The 18,978-nt window shown below is 37.4% G+C and overlaps 1 protein-coding gene across 1 annotated transcript in view; it reads right to left on the minus strand.

Annotated features, from left to right (window-relative positions):
• LOC111503926 (imaginal disc growth factor 4) overlaps positions 1–18,978 on the minus strand; it is a 43,687-nt gene that overhangs the window by 24,228 nt on the left and 481 nt on the right. Inside the window, 7 exon segments of the mRNA XM_074175238.1 lie at positions 2,170–2,211; positions 2,403–2,662; positions 5,214–5,382; positions 6,544–6,558; positions 6,561–6,713; positions 10,594–10,726; positions 11,956–12,215. Coding sequence (XP_074031339.1) covers positions 2,170–2,211; positions 2,403–2,662; positions 5,214–5,382; positions 6,544–6,558; positions 6,561–6,713; positions 10,594–10,726; positions 11,956–12,215 — 1,032 coding nt within the window.

Raw genomic sequence — 18,978 nt, forward strand, 5'->3', positions numbered from 1 at the left:
AAGACAAATCGCTTTTATTTTTTCTTGAGAGCGGAATGAAAGACGAAAGGAGAACAAATTCAAAAAAAGGCCATGGATCTAATGAAAAATTATTTTAGTCAGTCACAAAAAGCATCCAAAAGCGGTTATGGAACGTTTTGATTCCCGATTGGCTATCAAACTGTACAAATTCGCTATTTGGTCTGAACTACTTTCTTGAGTAAATCAAATTGCATTTCAAAAACAAAAAATCATGATGGAGAACTGATCATTTTTCCGGTTGTATTCTCATGAGATTTTTTCTTGCAGGAGAAAATATACAGTAAATTGATATTATAGTAATGAAATTTTACTCCAAATTGATTTTCTATTTGACTTCTTCATTCAAAAATAATTGTGTCAGTCCGAAGAAAAGTTTCCCATGATATTATTTTTTATGAGATAATTCAATTCACAAGATTTGAAAGTACGAGGGTACTACCAGAAGTACCCGGCCAAAAAAAGACAACACAAACATTTTGGAAAATTGTATTCATTTTTCAATATAATGTCCTTGCAGCTCTATACACTTTTCTCAGTGACCTTCAATAAGTTCCATACCGTTTTTATAATGAGTGATCTTTTTGCTGGTATCTTTTGGGCTGACACGCGTGAATCGTGTCTTGTGTCATTGTCAAACTTGTTCGGTGTGTTCTATAATTAATTAAACCATGAATCGACTTACAAATGAACAACGCTTGCAAATTATTGAAATTTATTATCAAAATTCATGCTCAGTGACGTAAGTGCATCGTGCACTTCTTCCAATTTATGAGCAGTTTCGTCGGCCTACTGAGGGAGCTATTCGGAGCTTGTGACTAAATTTCGAACCCAGTTTACATTATTGGACGTTAAACCACCAATACGCATACGTAGAGTGAGGACCGAAGAAAATATTGCGGCTGTATATCCGTCAGCGTTCGTGATGACCGTGAAATGTCGATTCGCCGCCGTTCGCAGCAATTGGGACTCTGTTACTCCACTACGTGGAAAATTTTGCGAAAGGATTTGGGTGTAAAACCTTATAAGATACAGCTGGTGCAAGAATTGAAGCCACACGACTTCCCACAACGTCTAAAATTTAGGGAATGGGTGCTGGCAAAGTTGGAAGAAGATCCACATTTTTATCGAAAAATTGTGTTCAGGACGACGCTCATTTCTGGTTGACCTTGCCATGACCTTGCCTGCAGATTAAACGGTATTCGTCTTCTTTGGAGCTGGTCCTCCCTTTTGAGTCCACTATTTTGATTGTCTTTTTGTCTCGGGTGTAAAGTGATGGACCCATGTTTCATCCAAGGTTATGAAACGACGCAAAAATTCTACTTTGTTGCTGTGAAACTTCGCCAAACACTCAAATGGAACATCTTTACGACACTGTAATTGCTCGAGCGTGAGCAAAGGCGGCACCCATCTTACACACAGCTTTCTCATGTCCGAATGTTCAGATAATATACAATATGCCGCACTTTTTGAAATGCCGTCTAAGTCTGCTAGCTCGCGCACTTTCAGTGGACGGTCATTCAGTACCGCTTTCTGGATTTTCTTCGCCGTTTCTGAAGTCGTCACCTCATTTGGTCGACCACTATAATACTTGTCTTGGCAGACACTACACTTTAACTTTGCTACCCAATATTTTATTGTTGTAAACGAAGAAGCAAATTCCCCAGAGTAGAATCCAGTGCAACTTTCATATTGACAGGGCTGAGGCCTTTCAAATAAAAGTATTTCACAGCATAACGATGACCAATTTTCTCCATTTTCACTAATTCACCGAAACCGTTCGCTATTGATGGCTGCCAAAGGAGTACTAAACAACGCAGCGTCTTCAAACTTGAAACATATGCTTAATAGATTGTGTACTTTCTAACACAGTGATATTTTTCAAACAACTAGCGCCATCTCTAGGTCAGGCTGGGTACTTCTGGAACCACCGTGATATTTCGAGGAATCAATGGTGTTCCTCTTCATATTTTCATCATGCCAAAAACAATTTTCCTTCAAAATGGAAGAAATCTCATGAGGATGAACTGCCTCCTCATGAAATAAGTCTGACATGATGCACTTACAAAATGCTGAACTGTTTTATTAGTACATTAGAGTCAGTTATCCATCAGTATTAGAAAACGACAAAGAGACGCTACAGGTACCTACCGAAACGTTTTGTAACATCGCTATCGGTAGTATTCCAATATTCTGTAAATAAATACAATTCGATGTAATAAAATCCTCATTCAGGTGAAAACTGGCAAGCACCAAAAACGAAATTCTATCAAATTCCGATTAAATTAGTAACTTCAGTTTTGGGCTTCAGATCCAACAAAATAATTCTACACTACGTCTAGTAACAAAATTGGATATAATCCGGAAAAACGTTTATGCCTTACCGAATCTTTTGGTAGGGTCATTGACTTTTCTGAGTTTTCCAACATAACCAGCCTTGATTTCATTCTTGTTGGCGATTTTGGAGCAAACCTCATTATAACTCAAAAGACCTGGTTCTTCAGTGTAAGGACCTGCCTCACCAGGTCCATCGATGGTAAGTGGTGGTACACCAGTAATTCCAGAATCATCGGTCATTTTAAATGATCTTCCGAATGGTCCTATTCCATAAATGATTTTGTTGTTGGGCATTCCATTTTGCAACCTTGAGAAAAGGGATATGTGAAATAATATGAGTCAAATATGATAATTATAAGTAGAAAAAAATTGAGGATACGTCCAAATGTGTATTGAAAAAAATGAAGACATATCCAAGGTGAAGAAACCTCTAGAAAGAATGGGTAAGGTACAAAGGTATCGGTATATGTTTGTGAAGATAACATTACAATGATGAGTGAAGCAGATATAAAAAATAAAGATGGGCTGAAAACCTCGTGGGCTAACATACAGATGGCGCTACTAGTATTAAATCTATACGATTTTTAGTTAAGTCGAACCTTCGAAAGACACGTGTACAAATTTCACAGCTGTTGGATTATTAGTTTGTGGGAATATTTTTTTAAGTGAAGCAACTTTAGTTTGAAAAAAATGGATAAAAAGAAATTTCATGTTTTGATAAAGTATTGCTTTTTTATAAACTGTTGAATAAACATTATTTGGACTTTGCACCAAGAAAATTAACCGTTGTGAAGTGGTTTGCTAAGTTTAAACGAGATGAAATGCAGTGGACACCCCAAAGAGGCTGTTACCGACGTAAACATCAAAAAAGTCCTCAAAATAATTTTAGATGACCGCAAAATGAAGGTGATCGAGATAGGTGAAGCTCTAAAGATATTGTTGTAAATCATGCCCGAAAGAAAATAACGCCGGCCGCCACTGGTCGCCATAAACAAGGCGTGACGTGGCTAAGAGCGCGCGAGTGAACGATGATTCCCCGCCAATCGAGAAGCAGCGACAATAATGTTACCGACTTCGACAAAACTTCGGAAAAATTTCGACGACATTCGATTACGATATTAAAAGGCTAGATACGAGGATATCGGGACAGTTAAGTGGATGTTACAGTGCGGTACGCGAAGTGATCTAGTAAGGCGATAGACATTCAAATAATAGTTGAAGTTTTAGTTGAAGTGTTTAGTTGAAGTTTGATCATTCAGTGTAGTCAATTATTGGTCAACTCACGAGGTAAAACGTAACATTTGGTGTCGGAAGTGGAATAATTGACTGAAATTTTCTGTTTGTTGGTGAAAACAAGAGGTGTTGGCGGAGAATGAAGAACGAAGGAGGGAGGAAGAACGATTACGCCGGAAGGAAAATCGTTAATTATTATTGAATATTCTAAAAAAACAAGAAAGAAACAGAAAGGAATGTCGTATATTATTGGTAAATATCAAGGACACACAAGAAAAAGACATTAAGATGTACCTTTATTTATTTGAAGATTTAAAAACTTCTCAGGAAACAAAGGAAGGATTGGAGAAAGCAGTCGATGAGAAGCTTGATGGAATTGAAAGGAAATTTGAGGAGGAGCTTGGAGGAATCGGAAGAAAATTTGAAGAAGAGCTTAAAAAAGCTTGAATGACTTGAAAGAAAATTTGAAGAAGAGCTTGGAAAAAGCTTGAAGGAGTCGACAAAAAGTTTGAAGAGTTTTTCCGGGAACTTCGGAAAGAATCACCGGACCTGCAAAAGATTACTGTGGATTAACCAGGAGGACAAGGTTACCCAGCTACCAGAAGAAAAATTTCCACCAGACGTGATGAGTAGCGGGCAGAGACTCCTTTATGGACAGCTCTGACAGGGAGATAAGCTCCCCTGCCCCCCGCCGCTTCGGGTTCCCTCTGACCCGGAGGGTAGCAACCTGTAAGGGTCCCTTGTCCAGGGATACGGGCTCTACCAACCCCAACGTTTGTGTCCCAAGTTGCAGAGACCATGACAAGGACCTCACTTGGTAACCAAAAAGATGAACGATCTGGTGTACAGAATCCAATGTTGTTCGGGGCAAACAACCTCAGGGAAGGGGGTAGTGTTGTAAATCATGCCGTGCGAGATCACAATCGACCAAGAACAACAACGAATTGATGATTCTGAGCAGTGTTTAGCCATGTTCAAACATAACAAACCGGAATTCATACATCGATATGTGACAATGGATGAAACACTGATTCATCACGTCACACCAGAATCAAAACTTTCGTCCTCTGAGTGAACTGGACGTGGTGAACCGACTCCAAAGCGTGCAAAGACACAACAGTCGGCTATCAACAGCGACTATTACATAGCGTTTTTGGAGTGTTTAAAGGACGAAATTGAAGAAGAAGGAAGAACTGTTCCATCAAGATAATGCACCGTGTCACAAATCAATGAAAACGAAGACAAAATTGCTTCCGCATCCACCGCATTCTCCTGATCTGGCCCCAAGCGATTTTTTTCTTGTTATCATACCAGATAATGCTCAATGTAATTAATTTGTTGCAACAAAGCAGTAAATCTATTTTTCATCGTTATATAAAAGTCTGGAACAGCAAATGACAAATTTTGAAAATTCAATAATAAATAAGCCGGTCTTTGGGGGTCCGATCTCTGGAAATATTTATCACACAGATATTTATAAAATGATATGATATCCGAGAAATGAGGCACATCTGCAAGTTATAAACAGATATTGTTTTTGTAAACATCATTGATAAATATGGTGAGAGGTCGTCATGATATGTGTTCCATTTCGAGAAAATTCGGTTGATAATTAAAATACTAACCAGTATCTGACTTGATAGTCGCCATTTTCGTCAATTTTTCTGTCGATGAGTTCATAAAGAGGAGCTGTATAGTCCGCTTCTTTGGGATTTCGTTGCGGAGTATAGAAATCAAAATTCTGCAAGGTCACAAAATCGATGTGGGGAGCGATCTGACGTGCATCGTAGTAAACTGGAATGTTCGAAACGTATTGAAATGAGTAAAAAAAATATTTTTTGTTAAACGGTTTTATTGGAAAAGAAAAGATGGTAATGATGTAGATAATGTACTAAAAACTGGAAAATAATTCGGAAGGTCCTAGGTAGCAGTTATCACACCACTCTCCTCAGCAATATACGGTTTGTTCAGATAAAAAAATACTAAAATCATTGGGCGTAGTAAATAATTTTTTTACTCATTTTATTTCAATTGATTTTTTTAGTTTGTAGGCAAACTTTATAAATACGACAAGTTACTGACTAATTGGACTTTCCAGTAGTTTATATTACGCAGTAACTTTTCAGGTGAACTTTTCAGTTTGCCCTTTATTGCACTTCATATTCTCTATCAATTCAGCGTTGTTTATTTTTCAAATTCTGAAAGGTTAGGTTAGGTAAAGTTATGTTAGGTTAGGTTAGGTTAGGTTACTTTTCAACTTTATATGTCAGATTGTCCGCTAGACTAGATCTTTTGTCTTTGATATTTTACAGAAGAGGTGGATCCAAATCTAATTCTACATAAGGTGTTCCCGAATGTCATACAAATATTTGAAGAAGTCTTGAGGACTTAGGTCTGGTAACTTCGATGGCTACGACGTAGGACCTCCCAGACTTATTGTATTAAAGTAAATTTAGTGTAGATATTCCTGGACTAAAATTGATTGAAGTGCATTAGCCGCATTTCCAAATTTGTGAAATGTGTTCAAGCAAAAGATGACCCCCATTACCTGGATCAATGATCTTAGATATATCTTAGATATAGAAAATCAATCTTTATCATCTCCTGATACTGATAACTTGGCTAGACAAAAGCGAGCCGATATAGCCCTTCACTTTCTTCCAATTAATTGGGAGAAAGTAATTCAGTTTTTCTATGAATTGTGATATATAATAATAATGAATTTTTTGTAATATAATATTACTGGAGTTTTATACCAACACCAAACCGTTATTTCAACATATCTTGAAGATGATCACTTGGTGATCGGAACACGTGTCGAGGTGTTAAAATAACGGTTTGGTGTTGGGAAAACACTCCAGTAATATTAATTACTATACCAAAGGTTCCAAACAGTGCATCACAAGTATATTTTGTCATAGTTGACATTCCATATCGGTAATTTTTTAGCCTTACCTGTACTATTGACATTGGAAGAACAGAAAGGGTCAACAGAAGTCCGTCATGTCTGAAATTGTTTCGGAATTCTCTAACGAAAGCAGTAAATTGTTCTCTGTGTTCGTCTGCTTTTTCATCAATCACAGACTCGCTAACGAACGTGTGTTTGAGTCCTGACCAGAATTTTTCTGAAAAAAAATGAGAATTTTTATTATTCATATGGGGAATGTTTCAAAATCAATACAGGATGAATAAAAGACAGTTGGTGAGAATTGGTGATACCTTTGGACACAAAGATTTTTATGTACTCGTAGATGCAAAAGCACTGCTTGAAATTCCTGTAATCAGAACAAATACGAATCGACAATCGCAATGCCTGGAAATCGAAGACTTCCGCTAAGAGATACATCTTATCAAACGCTAACGTCCTCAAACTAGAGGAAATTTCTTGGTAGCAAGAAATCAATCTTGAATGAGAAGATAATCCATGATACAGAGATCTATTGTGAACTCTTTCAGGAGCAGTATTATTCAAAGTGTATCGAAAAATTGAGTAGGTAGTCAGTTGTCCATCAAGAAGTGAGTGATTCTACTCACTCCCTCGCAACCTGCGGGAGTTCAGTGTGGCTCACACCTATCTGTACTAAACGAATCCTTTTACTTTTTGGTAGGTGATTTTTCGAGTCAGCTAACTTGAGTACGTAGAAGCAGGCACAAATTATTCGCTCTACCAGGTCCTGAAATTTCTTTTGAAAAACAATCTGCTCCAAAGCAGACAAACCATGGTGCATTCTTCTCAAACAAGTAAGGACCTAATGGGCAGATACTCTGCATCAGGTGTCTTGGAAAGTTGGTATCCTATGACGCATTTCATGGCTGCAAGATAATATCCGCACCTGCTAGCTGGGGAGATGCTCTCGTGATTCTCCCAGGTAACTTGTGGCCATAAAGTCCGCAATGTGTAGCTCTGGAATTGAACCTGTGGATCAATAATTCACTTGTGAAAAACAATCCACTCCGCAACTGCCTCATCGGCAGTTAGTCTGCGTCAGGTGGTTCAAAATGTAGATCTCATATGACGCATTTCATAGCTGCAAGATACTACAAGATACTCGTGTGTTCCTCCTAGCTAACCTGTAACCATGCAGTCTGGAATGTGTTGCTCTGGTATTGAACCTGCAGATCATTATCTGAAATATCATCTACGGCAGTCATAATGGCATGCTGAAGGAATTTCGGTTGATTGGTTGATACTGAGGTTTGTCGGATGTTGATCTGCTGAAGAATCTGTTAAAATCTGTTTTCCCGTCAACCAGCTAGCTATCGCCTCTCTACGAACGACAACTCTCAAAAGTCGAAACTTGTTCGAGCTAAATACTAATGAGGCCTTACTTTTTTTACGTGTGATCCCTAGCACACTTTGGACGATAGGAAGTGAAAATCAATAGTCCGGTAGCTTGAACCACGGGTTCACACAGCGGTCGATTGGATCAGTGGAGCAAACCACCCACGTCAACCCGATCGGCTACCGTCCCACCGCACAAAGCCTTCAGTGACCGCGGGAACATTTCCATATAAGGACATCTGTATAACAGCTATATGAGTCTGGTTTTAGTGAATCATAGTTTGAGCGTTTGCGTTTGCTGACCTGCTCAAGTTTGTTTCTTCTCCTGATGTAGATTCTGCTTCAATCGCTTGAGAATTTGGTACATGATAGCTTCCTGGCTGCACCGCTCAGTCTCATAGATTTGTTAATAGGATCATTTGATGGACTACTGAGAAGCTCTCGCTCTTTATGTGATGTTAACGGAAGGACAATTGGTGTCGTTTAGTCGACGACCATCTTGTGACGAGGTTCCTTGCTTACTTCATAGTTCATGAAGAGTCCCACTAGCTAGGGAAAGAAGATCCGTCACAGACGAACAGTGACTAGACCGTCTACGAGAGGACAACAATGAGAGGACTCAGTGTTGTACACCCTTTTTGTTTGGAAACATGAACTTTAGGATGAGTCCGTCATTACAGTTGTAGTACCAAGTTCATCAAAATGATAAATGTCTACTAGGAACCAATTAAAAATGGAGAGTACCACCATCAATCTACAAAAAAAGGAATCGTAAAAACCCTAATGGATGCAAAAACATAGAATTAATACTGAAAGGAGCTAGTGAGAGAGACAGCGGCTAGAAAACATAGCAGGTCAGCCATGAAGCGAGAGCTATACATTTCTTATGTCAAAGATTTGTGTGGCAAGACTGGAAAGATAAAAATAGAATCTAGGGGCAATAATAGCTTCATGAAAATCAAACACCAACAACGATACCAAGCACCGCAATTACGGAATACCAAGTGAATGCAACAAGTTCTAAATCAATTGAATCAAGAGACTGGCAATGGTCCGGTTAGGCAAGTACAAGAAAAAACAATCGACGAGATGAAAACTTCAAGTTTGAAAAATGGAACATGTCCAGACCAACAATCCGAGTGCGAGGTGATTTTATATATAGAGATAAACGCTGGAACTTCGAAAAATCCCACTTTTCGAACAATAATGTATCTAGTGAACCCAGCGTGGTGATCGAAACCAAGAGAAACTATTTGAATGAGCCATAGAAAGGGAGAAAATGAACCATAAAAAAGCCCGAATAAATTGACCCACTAATAATCTGCATTCAGGGATAAATCAGTCATAACTCGAAGACGATTGTAGATGATAACAGTCAATACATTGCTGGCCAAACTTAGATGCTATAGCTTGTTCGATCATGTTTGTGTATGGCTCTCCAGCTTCCTGAAATAACGTTTCGTGCGAGTGACCGTCCATGAATATTTCTCGAATATTTTCACCATCAACGCTGGTGTTCCCCAGGGATCCATACGGTCTCCAACCCTGTGTTTATTGTATATCAACTACTTATTGGAAAAAAACGAGAATCCAATATATTGCTTTGCTGATGACAATACACTTATCTCGTCATACAATTTGGATTCAAAAACATCGACTGCGGATGCTCATCTTCACCGGCAGCAGGAGTTTGCATATCTTAATGAGGACCTAGAGATTATTTCGAATTGGGGTAAAGGTAACCAGGTTCATTCAATGCTACTAAAACTCAGGCACCAGTTTTCTCCAAAAAGATTAATGTATCCAACCGGATATATTAAAGTCAGGACAGACAATTCCGCTTTCTGCTTCGATAAGTTCGTTGGGGGCTAAAATGGACTGATTAGAGACGCAAACATCACGTGCAATCTTGATAGCCTGGAACATCGAAGAAAGGTTGGAGATTTGTCTCACTTTTATAGATACTTTCATGGAAGGTGTTCAAGTGACTTGGCACATTTGATTCCACCAATAGCGGTACATATCAGAAATACGTGACCGAATGTGGCTGCTCATCGTTTTGAAGTTCAACTCAGTACATCTCAAACTTCACTTTCATTTAGAGAACTGCGTTTATAAGAAATAAACTTCCTAAGAACGTTTTTTCAAATGAATTTATTCTCCAGCGATTCAAACCAAACGTGAATCGCCATTTTCGCATAGTCACCGATCTTAGAACGCCTCAAAAAGTTTCCTGTAGTACTTGTTTTGTCTTCAAAAAAACTAACTGATCGATTGATATGTTTCAATGTTAGAGGTTACAAACATCAGCTCCTACAGGTATCTTTAGGAACAAGCTAGGAAACCATTTAGCTTGTTTTTGTCTGTCACAGTCTCCCAATGAAATATTATTGAGAAATTGAATTAGCTCTCATTTTCACCAGAAAATCTGTCTATTATTTGTATCTCTTTGACTTCAAATCACTTATGACTGAGTCAGTTGAATTTTTTTGCCTCGTTTCTTCTGATTATTTTGTTCATTTTCTTTTAGCGCCATGCAATAATTGATCTTTTCGCTGAATCTTCAAATCATATCATTTGTGTAGCGTTCGCCAGAAGAGTTGAATATGGATTTTCTTGTATTATTAAATGAATATCTAATTATCAAATATCCTTTACTTTTTTGAAGCACCGTATCAAGCTTTTACGAATTCATTCATTCAGGAGCCATTTATGGTACTTACTGAATCCACTCTGGATTTTCTTTGGTTTTGTCTCGGGGAATTCCCAAGCCAAATCAAGACCATCGAATCCGTAATTCTTAACCAAATCCTTTGCAGAATTAACGAAGACTAGACGACTATCCACCGATTCGATCTGAAATAGAAAATGGTTTTGTTACCAAACGTCACAATGGTGATTGATTTTATTTCAACCAATACGGGGATGAGGAATGAAACATTCAAAAATCATATAATCACGAATAGTGCTTCTGCCGAAGTTTCTATATGAAGTATCTTTCCATATGAAGTATATATGTTATGTTAGGTTAGGTTAGGTTAGGTCTAAAGTGAGTGGGTTTGTTGTGGCTCACAGCTGTTCACACAGGTTCTGGAACGATAAAGCTGCTTGCAGCACCCTCCTTTGCAAGAGAGTCAGCAGCTTCATTGCCTCCCAGGTCAGTATGGCCAGGAATGTAGACCAGAGATAATCTGTTAAGTCTTCCTATCGAGGAGAGTCGTTTAGGCAATTTGCTACTAATTTAGACGTTGCTCGGTGGGAGCCATCAGGAACTTCCAACTCCGCTTGACTGTCCGAGAATATTTTTACTGACTTGTGTATGAGGCTGGACTCTTCCAATCTCTCTGCACACAATTCAATAGCGTAAATTTCCGCTTGAAATGCAGCCGCATAGGTTCCTAGTTAGGTTGATATCTCTATCCTGGGTCTGCGACTGAAAACACCTGCACGAGAACCAGCATGTGTTTTTGATTCATCTGTGAACCAACAACAATCTGCCCTTAATATTTCCTTCTCCCGGAGGATCCAGTCCTCTCTACTCGGGAACAGTAGTTCATAAGACAGTTCGTAGTTGACAGTTGGAAGCATAAAGTCAGAGGTCATTTCCAGAATGCTGTGACTTCCAGTGTCAATCAACGAACAGTCTGTTGCACTCTGCATCAAATTGATGTGTGTAATTGGCAATGTGCACAAATCTTTATGCAGTCCAGAAAAATGTGGGAGGGGGTAAATCTAGAAGGATCTCCATGACCGCTGACGGTGTAGTACTGATGGCACCACCGATGGCAAGACAAGCCTGTCTCTGTAAGCCAGAGAGCTTCGCCTGGTCCGTACAGAGTACAGGCAACTTTTATATCATAACTACATTACAATCTTCCGAAATTGTGTCACCACACAAGGGAACTCTGAAAACACTACTTTCGATGTACGTTTTGACAACCGAGATATCATCAGGAGATGATCGCGTTTCCATATGTGAGAATGCAAATTTTGACTAGATCTTCGTGACATAATTATCATTCTAATTCTAGATTAAGAGTTCACTCTCCTAACTTACAGAATAGTTCATAAAATGCTGAACTTACAATCGTCCTGTATATCATATTTTTCTCCTTATCTTCTCCAGATACATCTTTGCCGCCGCCCACTGAAAGAAGAACCCTTAGTCCGGGGAACCTCCTTTTCAGCTCCGTGATATGTCTGTAATTATCTCCGTTCACGTCGAACTTTTCGTTCAAGGGCATGATTTTGTTGGTAGTTGGATTGATTCCGGCATATCCATAAATCAAGTGGGTACAAAATTGAAGGGCTGGTTCGAGAAAGGGAATGTCAAATTTCCCTTGTCCTAGAAATGAAAATATTGAAGATAGTATCAGATATTTTGAATTAAATCAAAAATAGTCATACATATAATTGAATCGAGTTCAGAGACTGAATAATCAATATTCCATAACAATTATCAGTTTATATTGGACCGCTACTTCGATAACGAAGAGTTTACAGAAAGATTTTCAAACAAAAAATATCAAATGAATTTTTGAATTGTTGAAAGTTCAAAATACTTGTCATATAACTTTCTCTATTTTTATGTAAATGACAAACATAAATATAATTGGTGATTTCAATAGATACAGTTCAAACCGCAATTAAAATTATTTAGAGTGAGAGAAACAACCAAAGGTTTTTTGGCCAAAAACAACATCGGAATCATGCCTCAGCCACCATATTCACCAGATTTGGTCCCCGAAAAGTGCAACTCACGGCTTCGAGGATTGGACAAAACGGCACAAGTGTATTATATCTGAGGGGAGCTACTCTTTAGGGCACAGAATAGATATTGATGAATAAATGAACAATTTTTTGAAATGAAAATTTTGAATGAAAAATTTAAATAGACCTCATTTTTTCACCAGATTATGAAACCATATATTGCTTTCCTTACTTATATTACTTTTTTGTTTCACTTCAATGGCATACAATACTTTTTTCTGCTTGGATCTTGAATATAAAATAGCTGATAACCATTCTAAAAAAACTGACTGCTGATAACTATATATTATTTTTATTTAACATTACCCATATAATACCATTATTTTAAATGACAAAGACGGTAAAAAGTGAAAAATTCAATTAAAGCAATGAAAATAATTTTTTAATATTCAAATTCATTCGTATTCTTATTATTTAAAGTTATATGAAAATAATTTTTCATAATTTTCAGCCCTATTTGTTTGAAAAAATTATAAACAAATATATTGTTTATAAGATATTTGAAAATTTTTTGGGGGGATTTTCATCAGTGATGAATATTATGATTTTTAAAAACAAAATCGTATCTTTGAAAAAATGGTATTGCTTAAAAACGCATTTGTTGACTAACAACTTTTTTTGCTACTAAATATGAATATTGAGGAACGATTTTTTTAAATCATAATTTCTATTTTTTTTTTTGATATTCTGAAAAAATTTTTCAATTTATAATTTATTAAAACAACGATAAAAATAAAATGAAAACAACAATAAAAATTTATTGGCGCTCCGGGGCGGCTTCATTGATTCCAGTGGCGCATTTGCTTTTTCAGCTGCAGGAAAACCCGGAAAAACCTGCAGCACCACATCATCTGAAGATCTTAATCTAACAATGTCCTCTCTCTTATAAAACAAAATGTAGGGTGTCTCCAGAGGCTCCAATAAATTCAATGCATCACCAGAACACTTCATGACACGACTATCGTCAAACTTAAACCAGTCCGTTTCTTCTTTGACCAAGGCGTAATAATGACCAAATTCAACGCCAGAACCACAGTGAACAATGACTGCATGAATATTATAATAGTGGTCTGCTAGGTTGAAATGTTCATCTATTTCGAACCTTCCAAAGAGTTTCTTGCTTCCGTTAGAGGTTGAGTCTTGTTTGAAGATCGTCAGTGTTATTATTAGATTGACTGGAGCCTCAGCTATACTTGTTTCCTTATAACAGTCAGTTAGTTTGGCGCATGTTTGACAATACAGTCGATCATCACCTGTTAAAAATTCAATTTTCAGATGATTTAACAATAAACTTTGCACGGACTGGTTATTAGTCGTATTAGGAAAAGCTAGATGAAGTTCCAGAAATTCACATAAGTTTTCGGTACTTCTTGAACATTTACCACAAAGTAAACCAGTGAGGATTTTTCCAGCAAAAGATTTACAAACACAAGACGAGATGGGTTGTACGGAATCATTCAGTCCAGAGCGGTCAGGAGTATTGATTTTGCTATTGTTTGGCTCACGAAGAGTATTCAACAAGAACCCCAAGAATTCGGAACAATCCTCTTGTTGTCCTAACGAGTATCTAGTGGACTTCAAAGACTCCAGGAAATCGGATGGAGGGAAAGATGATACCTTCTTACGAAACTGCAGCTGCATGAACAGTTGTTTGAGTTTGATGAATAAGTAGGAAACATTCCCGTTCTCGTTCATCATTAAAACCTCGTTCTTGAAATTCTTCGTCATGAACAACACTTGTAAAATACTATTCATGTAGCAAGTGTTTCCTAAATTATCCAATCCAATTTTCTTCTCTAGATTTATTTTTTATATTTTCTTTATTTATTTAAATACTACAAAAAAAACAACCGTGTGTCACTTTTTGTGTAAAAAAATGTTTCTCTATTTTTTACAATTTTTTAAATAATTTTCTATGTTTGCATTTGCAATTCCTTGTGGTTCTCAATCATTGTTATTAAAATAACACATAAACTAATGTAGATAGGACAAAAACACTGTCTTTTTTTAGTAAATTTGCTCCTCTTTAAGAATCTTTTTTCAAATTTCGGATATCTTTAATATTTTCCGAAATATTTGCAAAAAACCAAACCCCTTTGTTTTTACTAAATTGTTTATAACTTTTGCAAGTTTCTCGAGCCCCTCTTGAAATTTTCCAAAAAGTTGCTAGAGGTCATTCCGAATCGAATGAGCTTCGGATCATAATTTTTGGAGCCCTTGGACACAAGTTCCAAAACAAAGTACCATGTCACCCAGACTATAAACCGGAGGTTCCAGTACGAACTATCAAAATGTTTGTTCTGATTCACACTGTATGTGAGATTTCACGGGGTATCCAACCTCATCAAAGACGGCCTCATTCACAATTACTCAACATGAGTTATCATCCAGTATATGAACAACTGCTCATTTTTTTCTCAGTAATCATTTGTTGACTTCAAACTAATTATTCATTTGGTGTTTTACATTTCAATAGTTACGAAAAAAAGCGAGTTCTGTTTCTTGAAATTTATGATAATCAGTTGGTTATATCACGGTCGAATCGCTCCAAGAATAAATAAATTTTATCAAGGTGATCTGCTTGGTAATAAAGAGGTAATGTCATTACTCGGTAGCTGTTTCATGCAACAAAATTGTTTACAGTGACTCAACTAATATGAATAACAAGCGAATGACTATTTCAATGTATCCAGATCACAAGAACTATTTATAACCTTGGAAATGAAGGCCTCTAGAAGTACTCTCTCTTTCTTTGTATGGCCGTTGCTTCCCACTCGGGCACATTTGGCCAGTTTACATCTGTCAGTTGTCAGGAGAGTCATTGCGCAGCAATGCTGCCAAAAAAACATTAACATTTTTTAAGGTCGCCTCCTCTTCAGAAGACCTTTAGGTTTTTTCACATACATGGCACCTTTTACGTGGTTATCCGAACAACCCCGGCCTGGATACCGGCGTGAATATATGGTCCCTCCCTTCACAAGTCCCAAACAGCAGTGTGCTTGGGACTCGAATGATTTTAATGCGGCTCGACTGCGTGTATGAAAGCTTCGTCTAAAGGTGCGTATTCACAAAAAAGCGAGCACGAGCGAACATGAGCGAACACGAGCAAACATACACGAATGCTAATGCTCGCTCGTGCTCGCTTTTTTGGTGAATACGCACCTTTAGATTTTATTGTTGTGAACTCCATTCTGGGAAGATATAGTGTGGAAAGCGTGAATTCAGTTTCATTTTGGTTGTTGAGTGGGACTTTAAACTGGGTTACTAATGATCAGAGTAGAATATTAAGTTGCGTATTCAACAAAAAAGCGAGCAGAAGCGAGCACGAGCGAGCATGTGTATGTTCGTTCGTGCTCGCCTTTTTTGGTGAATACGCCCGCAATATGCGGGCAAGAAACCTTCCATTGGCATTGGCAACAGTTTCTTCATAATTTAGAGATTGTAGGAATAAATTAATCCTAGATAGAAGCTTATTTGTGATCTCAAGAACTTTCTGAACAGAAAAATAATTGTATGAAAGCATTTTTCCGAATTGTTTTGGCTATGGTCTGCAGGTTTTTATGCTTGACGATTCTTCTATTACTGCGGTAGACATTAAAGTACAGCGAAGGAGAATTGGAGCAGAGGTCATACGACCCAGGAGTGAAAACGCCAAAGTAACCTCAACTAGGCTGGTCAAGGGGAAAGCTTTCCTTCCCTATGTTAAGAATGTTACTGACCAGATTGGGGGAATCTTAGGGAAACAAGACGAAACCAATATTTAGGGAAACAAAAACTATCAGACAAAGTCTAAGTTCAGCTAATGAGTTCAGAGAACCTCAAGCAACGCCCGGGTATACCGAATTCCTTGGAACCACGAAAAGAAATGTGGGTACTAATCTCTATGAACACAAGAGAAATTGTTGACTTGGGCAAACTGTCGAAGCAACTGTATCCGACATTCCAAAAGTATGCAGAGCAAAAGAAATTCAAAAACATAGGAATAATTCCAATAGAAAAGAAGAGGCAATGAACATCAATGAAATCTGGCTGCCTGTCATTACAGGTACACAAACAAAGTTAGATAATACAATTAAGAGAAACCAAGCCTCGCCCACTGATAGAAATACTGTGTGTGAAAGCCAAATGGAATAAATTCATTATTTCGGTAACGATAATTTCAACAAAATCCCGAAACACGTCAAACTCAAATTATAATTTGACATACTTCAACGGAAAAATCCTACCCCTACCTCAACCCCCGTCGAATCACAGGTACAACCCCCAATTTTTTAAATAGGAAGTATAGGCTTGTGATATATCGTTTGAAAGGTATCTTTATTCTCTATTCAAAAATGTTATCGCTTTCGAATTTATTACAACAATTGAGATAGAATAATTTAAATCATGTGGTTACCGAAATTCGATAAATACACTCAAAACTTGTTGCAATATACTCAAAACGTATTTCATGTTGAGGTATTGATAATAAAAAAGTTAACAAAACCCATAGCAATGTTCTTTTCAGATGGTATCCTCAAAAAACTGTAAATAATTTTCGTGGCAACGTTAGTTTAAAACGACTTGTCAACTTGTTTTGTATGTTACAATATTAGTTGTGAGTATTTTAATTCAAGTTTAAAGTTCGTTAACTTCAAGTCTGACAAATGGTTAGATTGACGGAGATGCATAGAATAACAGTTTGACAAATGATTGGTTACGGAGATAAACTCGAACACAACAGGAAGTAGCTCGCCTATTTCATGAGAAATTTACTAATTCACCGGCCATATCTCAAGGAAAAATAAAAAAATAGAAAAGCAGTGTCGCGAACTTGGTCATGTGGGGCAGATAAAAAAGCAGCTGCCAATACAATGAGTGATAAACTCAAATTAGATGTGATGCTTGAGTTTGAGGAAAACCCACATAGGTACATCGAGTAGACAGGCATCCACTACATTCAATGTTAGCCATAAATCGATAGTAAACATATTGATAGAAAATAGAATGCATCCCTATAAAATGATACCTACTCAGGAGCTCATGGAAGACGATTTTGATAAAAGAACTTATTTTTGTGAGCAAATGATGGACATGTTGGATAACAATATCATTCAATTGGAAGACGTTAGGTTTTCTGATGAGTGTACTTTGTCCCTCAACAGTCATGCAATTGCCGCTACTGTCAATGGAAAATCCCCACTGGATGAGAGAAGAACACGCGCAATACCCTCAAAAGATTAATATTTGGGCAGGGATTGTAGGAAACCATATCATTGGTCCCTTTTTCATTGAGGGCAACTTGAATGACGGTAATTATTTGCACTACTTCAAAATGATGTCATTGCAAGTTTAGCAAATTTATATCCTGATCCAGGAAACCATCAAGTTCCAGTGAATACGATATGGTTTCAGCAGGATGGAGCACCACCACATTACCAAGTTAATGTCCGGCAATACCTCGATACATTTCCCAATCGGTGAATAGGGAGGCGGGGATCGATTGAATGGCCAGCGCGAGCACCTGATCTTTCATCATTAGATTTCTTTTTATGGGGATATGTAAAGGGCAATGTATACAAAACTAAACCTTCGGATTTGAATGGCTTGAAAAAACGAATAACGCTTGCCATTAGTTCGGTCATGTTAAATAATGTTAGAAGACAGTTTTATTTGAGATTAGGATGTTGCCAAGACGTTCGCGGTTAATATTTTGAACATCTACTTCGGTAACATCCATAGTTCTTTTTCGTATTCTACATTTCATTACGTTTTGCATTACATTTTGGTTTTTAAGTGTATTTTATCGAATTTCGGTAACCAGATGATTAATTACAAGTTTATTACAACTAATTGTTGTAAAAAACTTGAAAGCGATAACATTTTTGAATAGACAATGAAGAGATCTTCCGAACGATATATAACAAACCTATACTTCCTATTTAAAAAATGGGGGTTGTACCTGTCATTCGAAGGTGGCATTTTTACGTTGAAGAATGTCAAAATATAGTTTACATTTGACGTGTTTCGGATTTTTTTTTAAATATGTACTGTAACCGAAATAATGAACTTATTCCATTTGGCTTTTACACACTGTATAAGACCAGATTCAAAAATCAGCATGGTAGTTACCGCGCTCGGAACGGAAACGACGCATCGACTTTTATAATGTTTACCGCAGTAGTAGACGAAAAGTAGGGTATGAAAATCTGCAGACGACGGCCAGGAAACCCGGAAAATAACTTTCACACAATTACCTCCGGCCATGAAAGTTCACGTTCTTAAAATAATATTTTTCCTTTTATTGCTGGTGTTTTAAATGATATCTTAGTACCGTTGTGGTACCATTCACTCAACCA

Source organism: Leptinotarsa decemlineata, unplaced genomic scaffold, assembly GCF_025532065.1.
Source record: "Leptinotarsa decemlineata unplaced genomic scaffold, Ldec_3_MD MMD2_tig00000882_RagTag_RagTag, whole genome shotgun sequence".
Taxonomy (NCBI): Eukaryota; Metazoa; Arthropoda; class Insecta; order Coleoptera; family Chrysomelidae; genus Leptinotarsa; species Leptinotarsa decemlineata.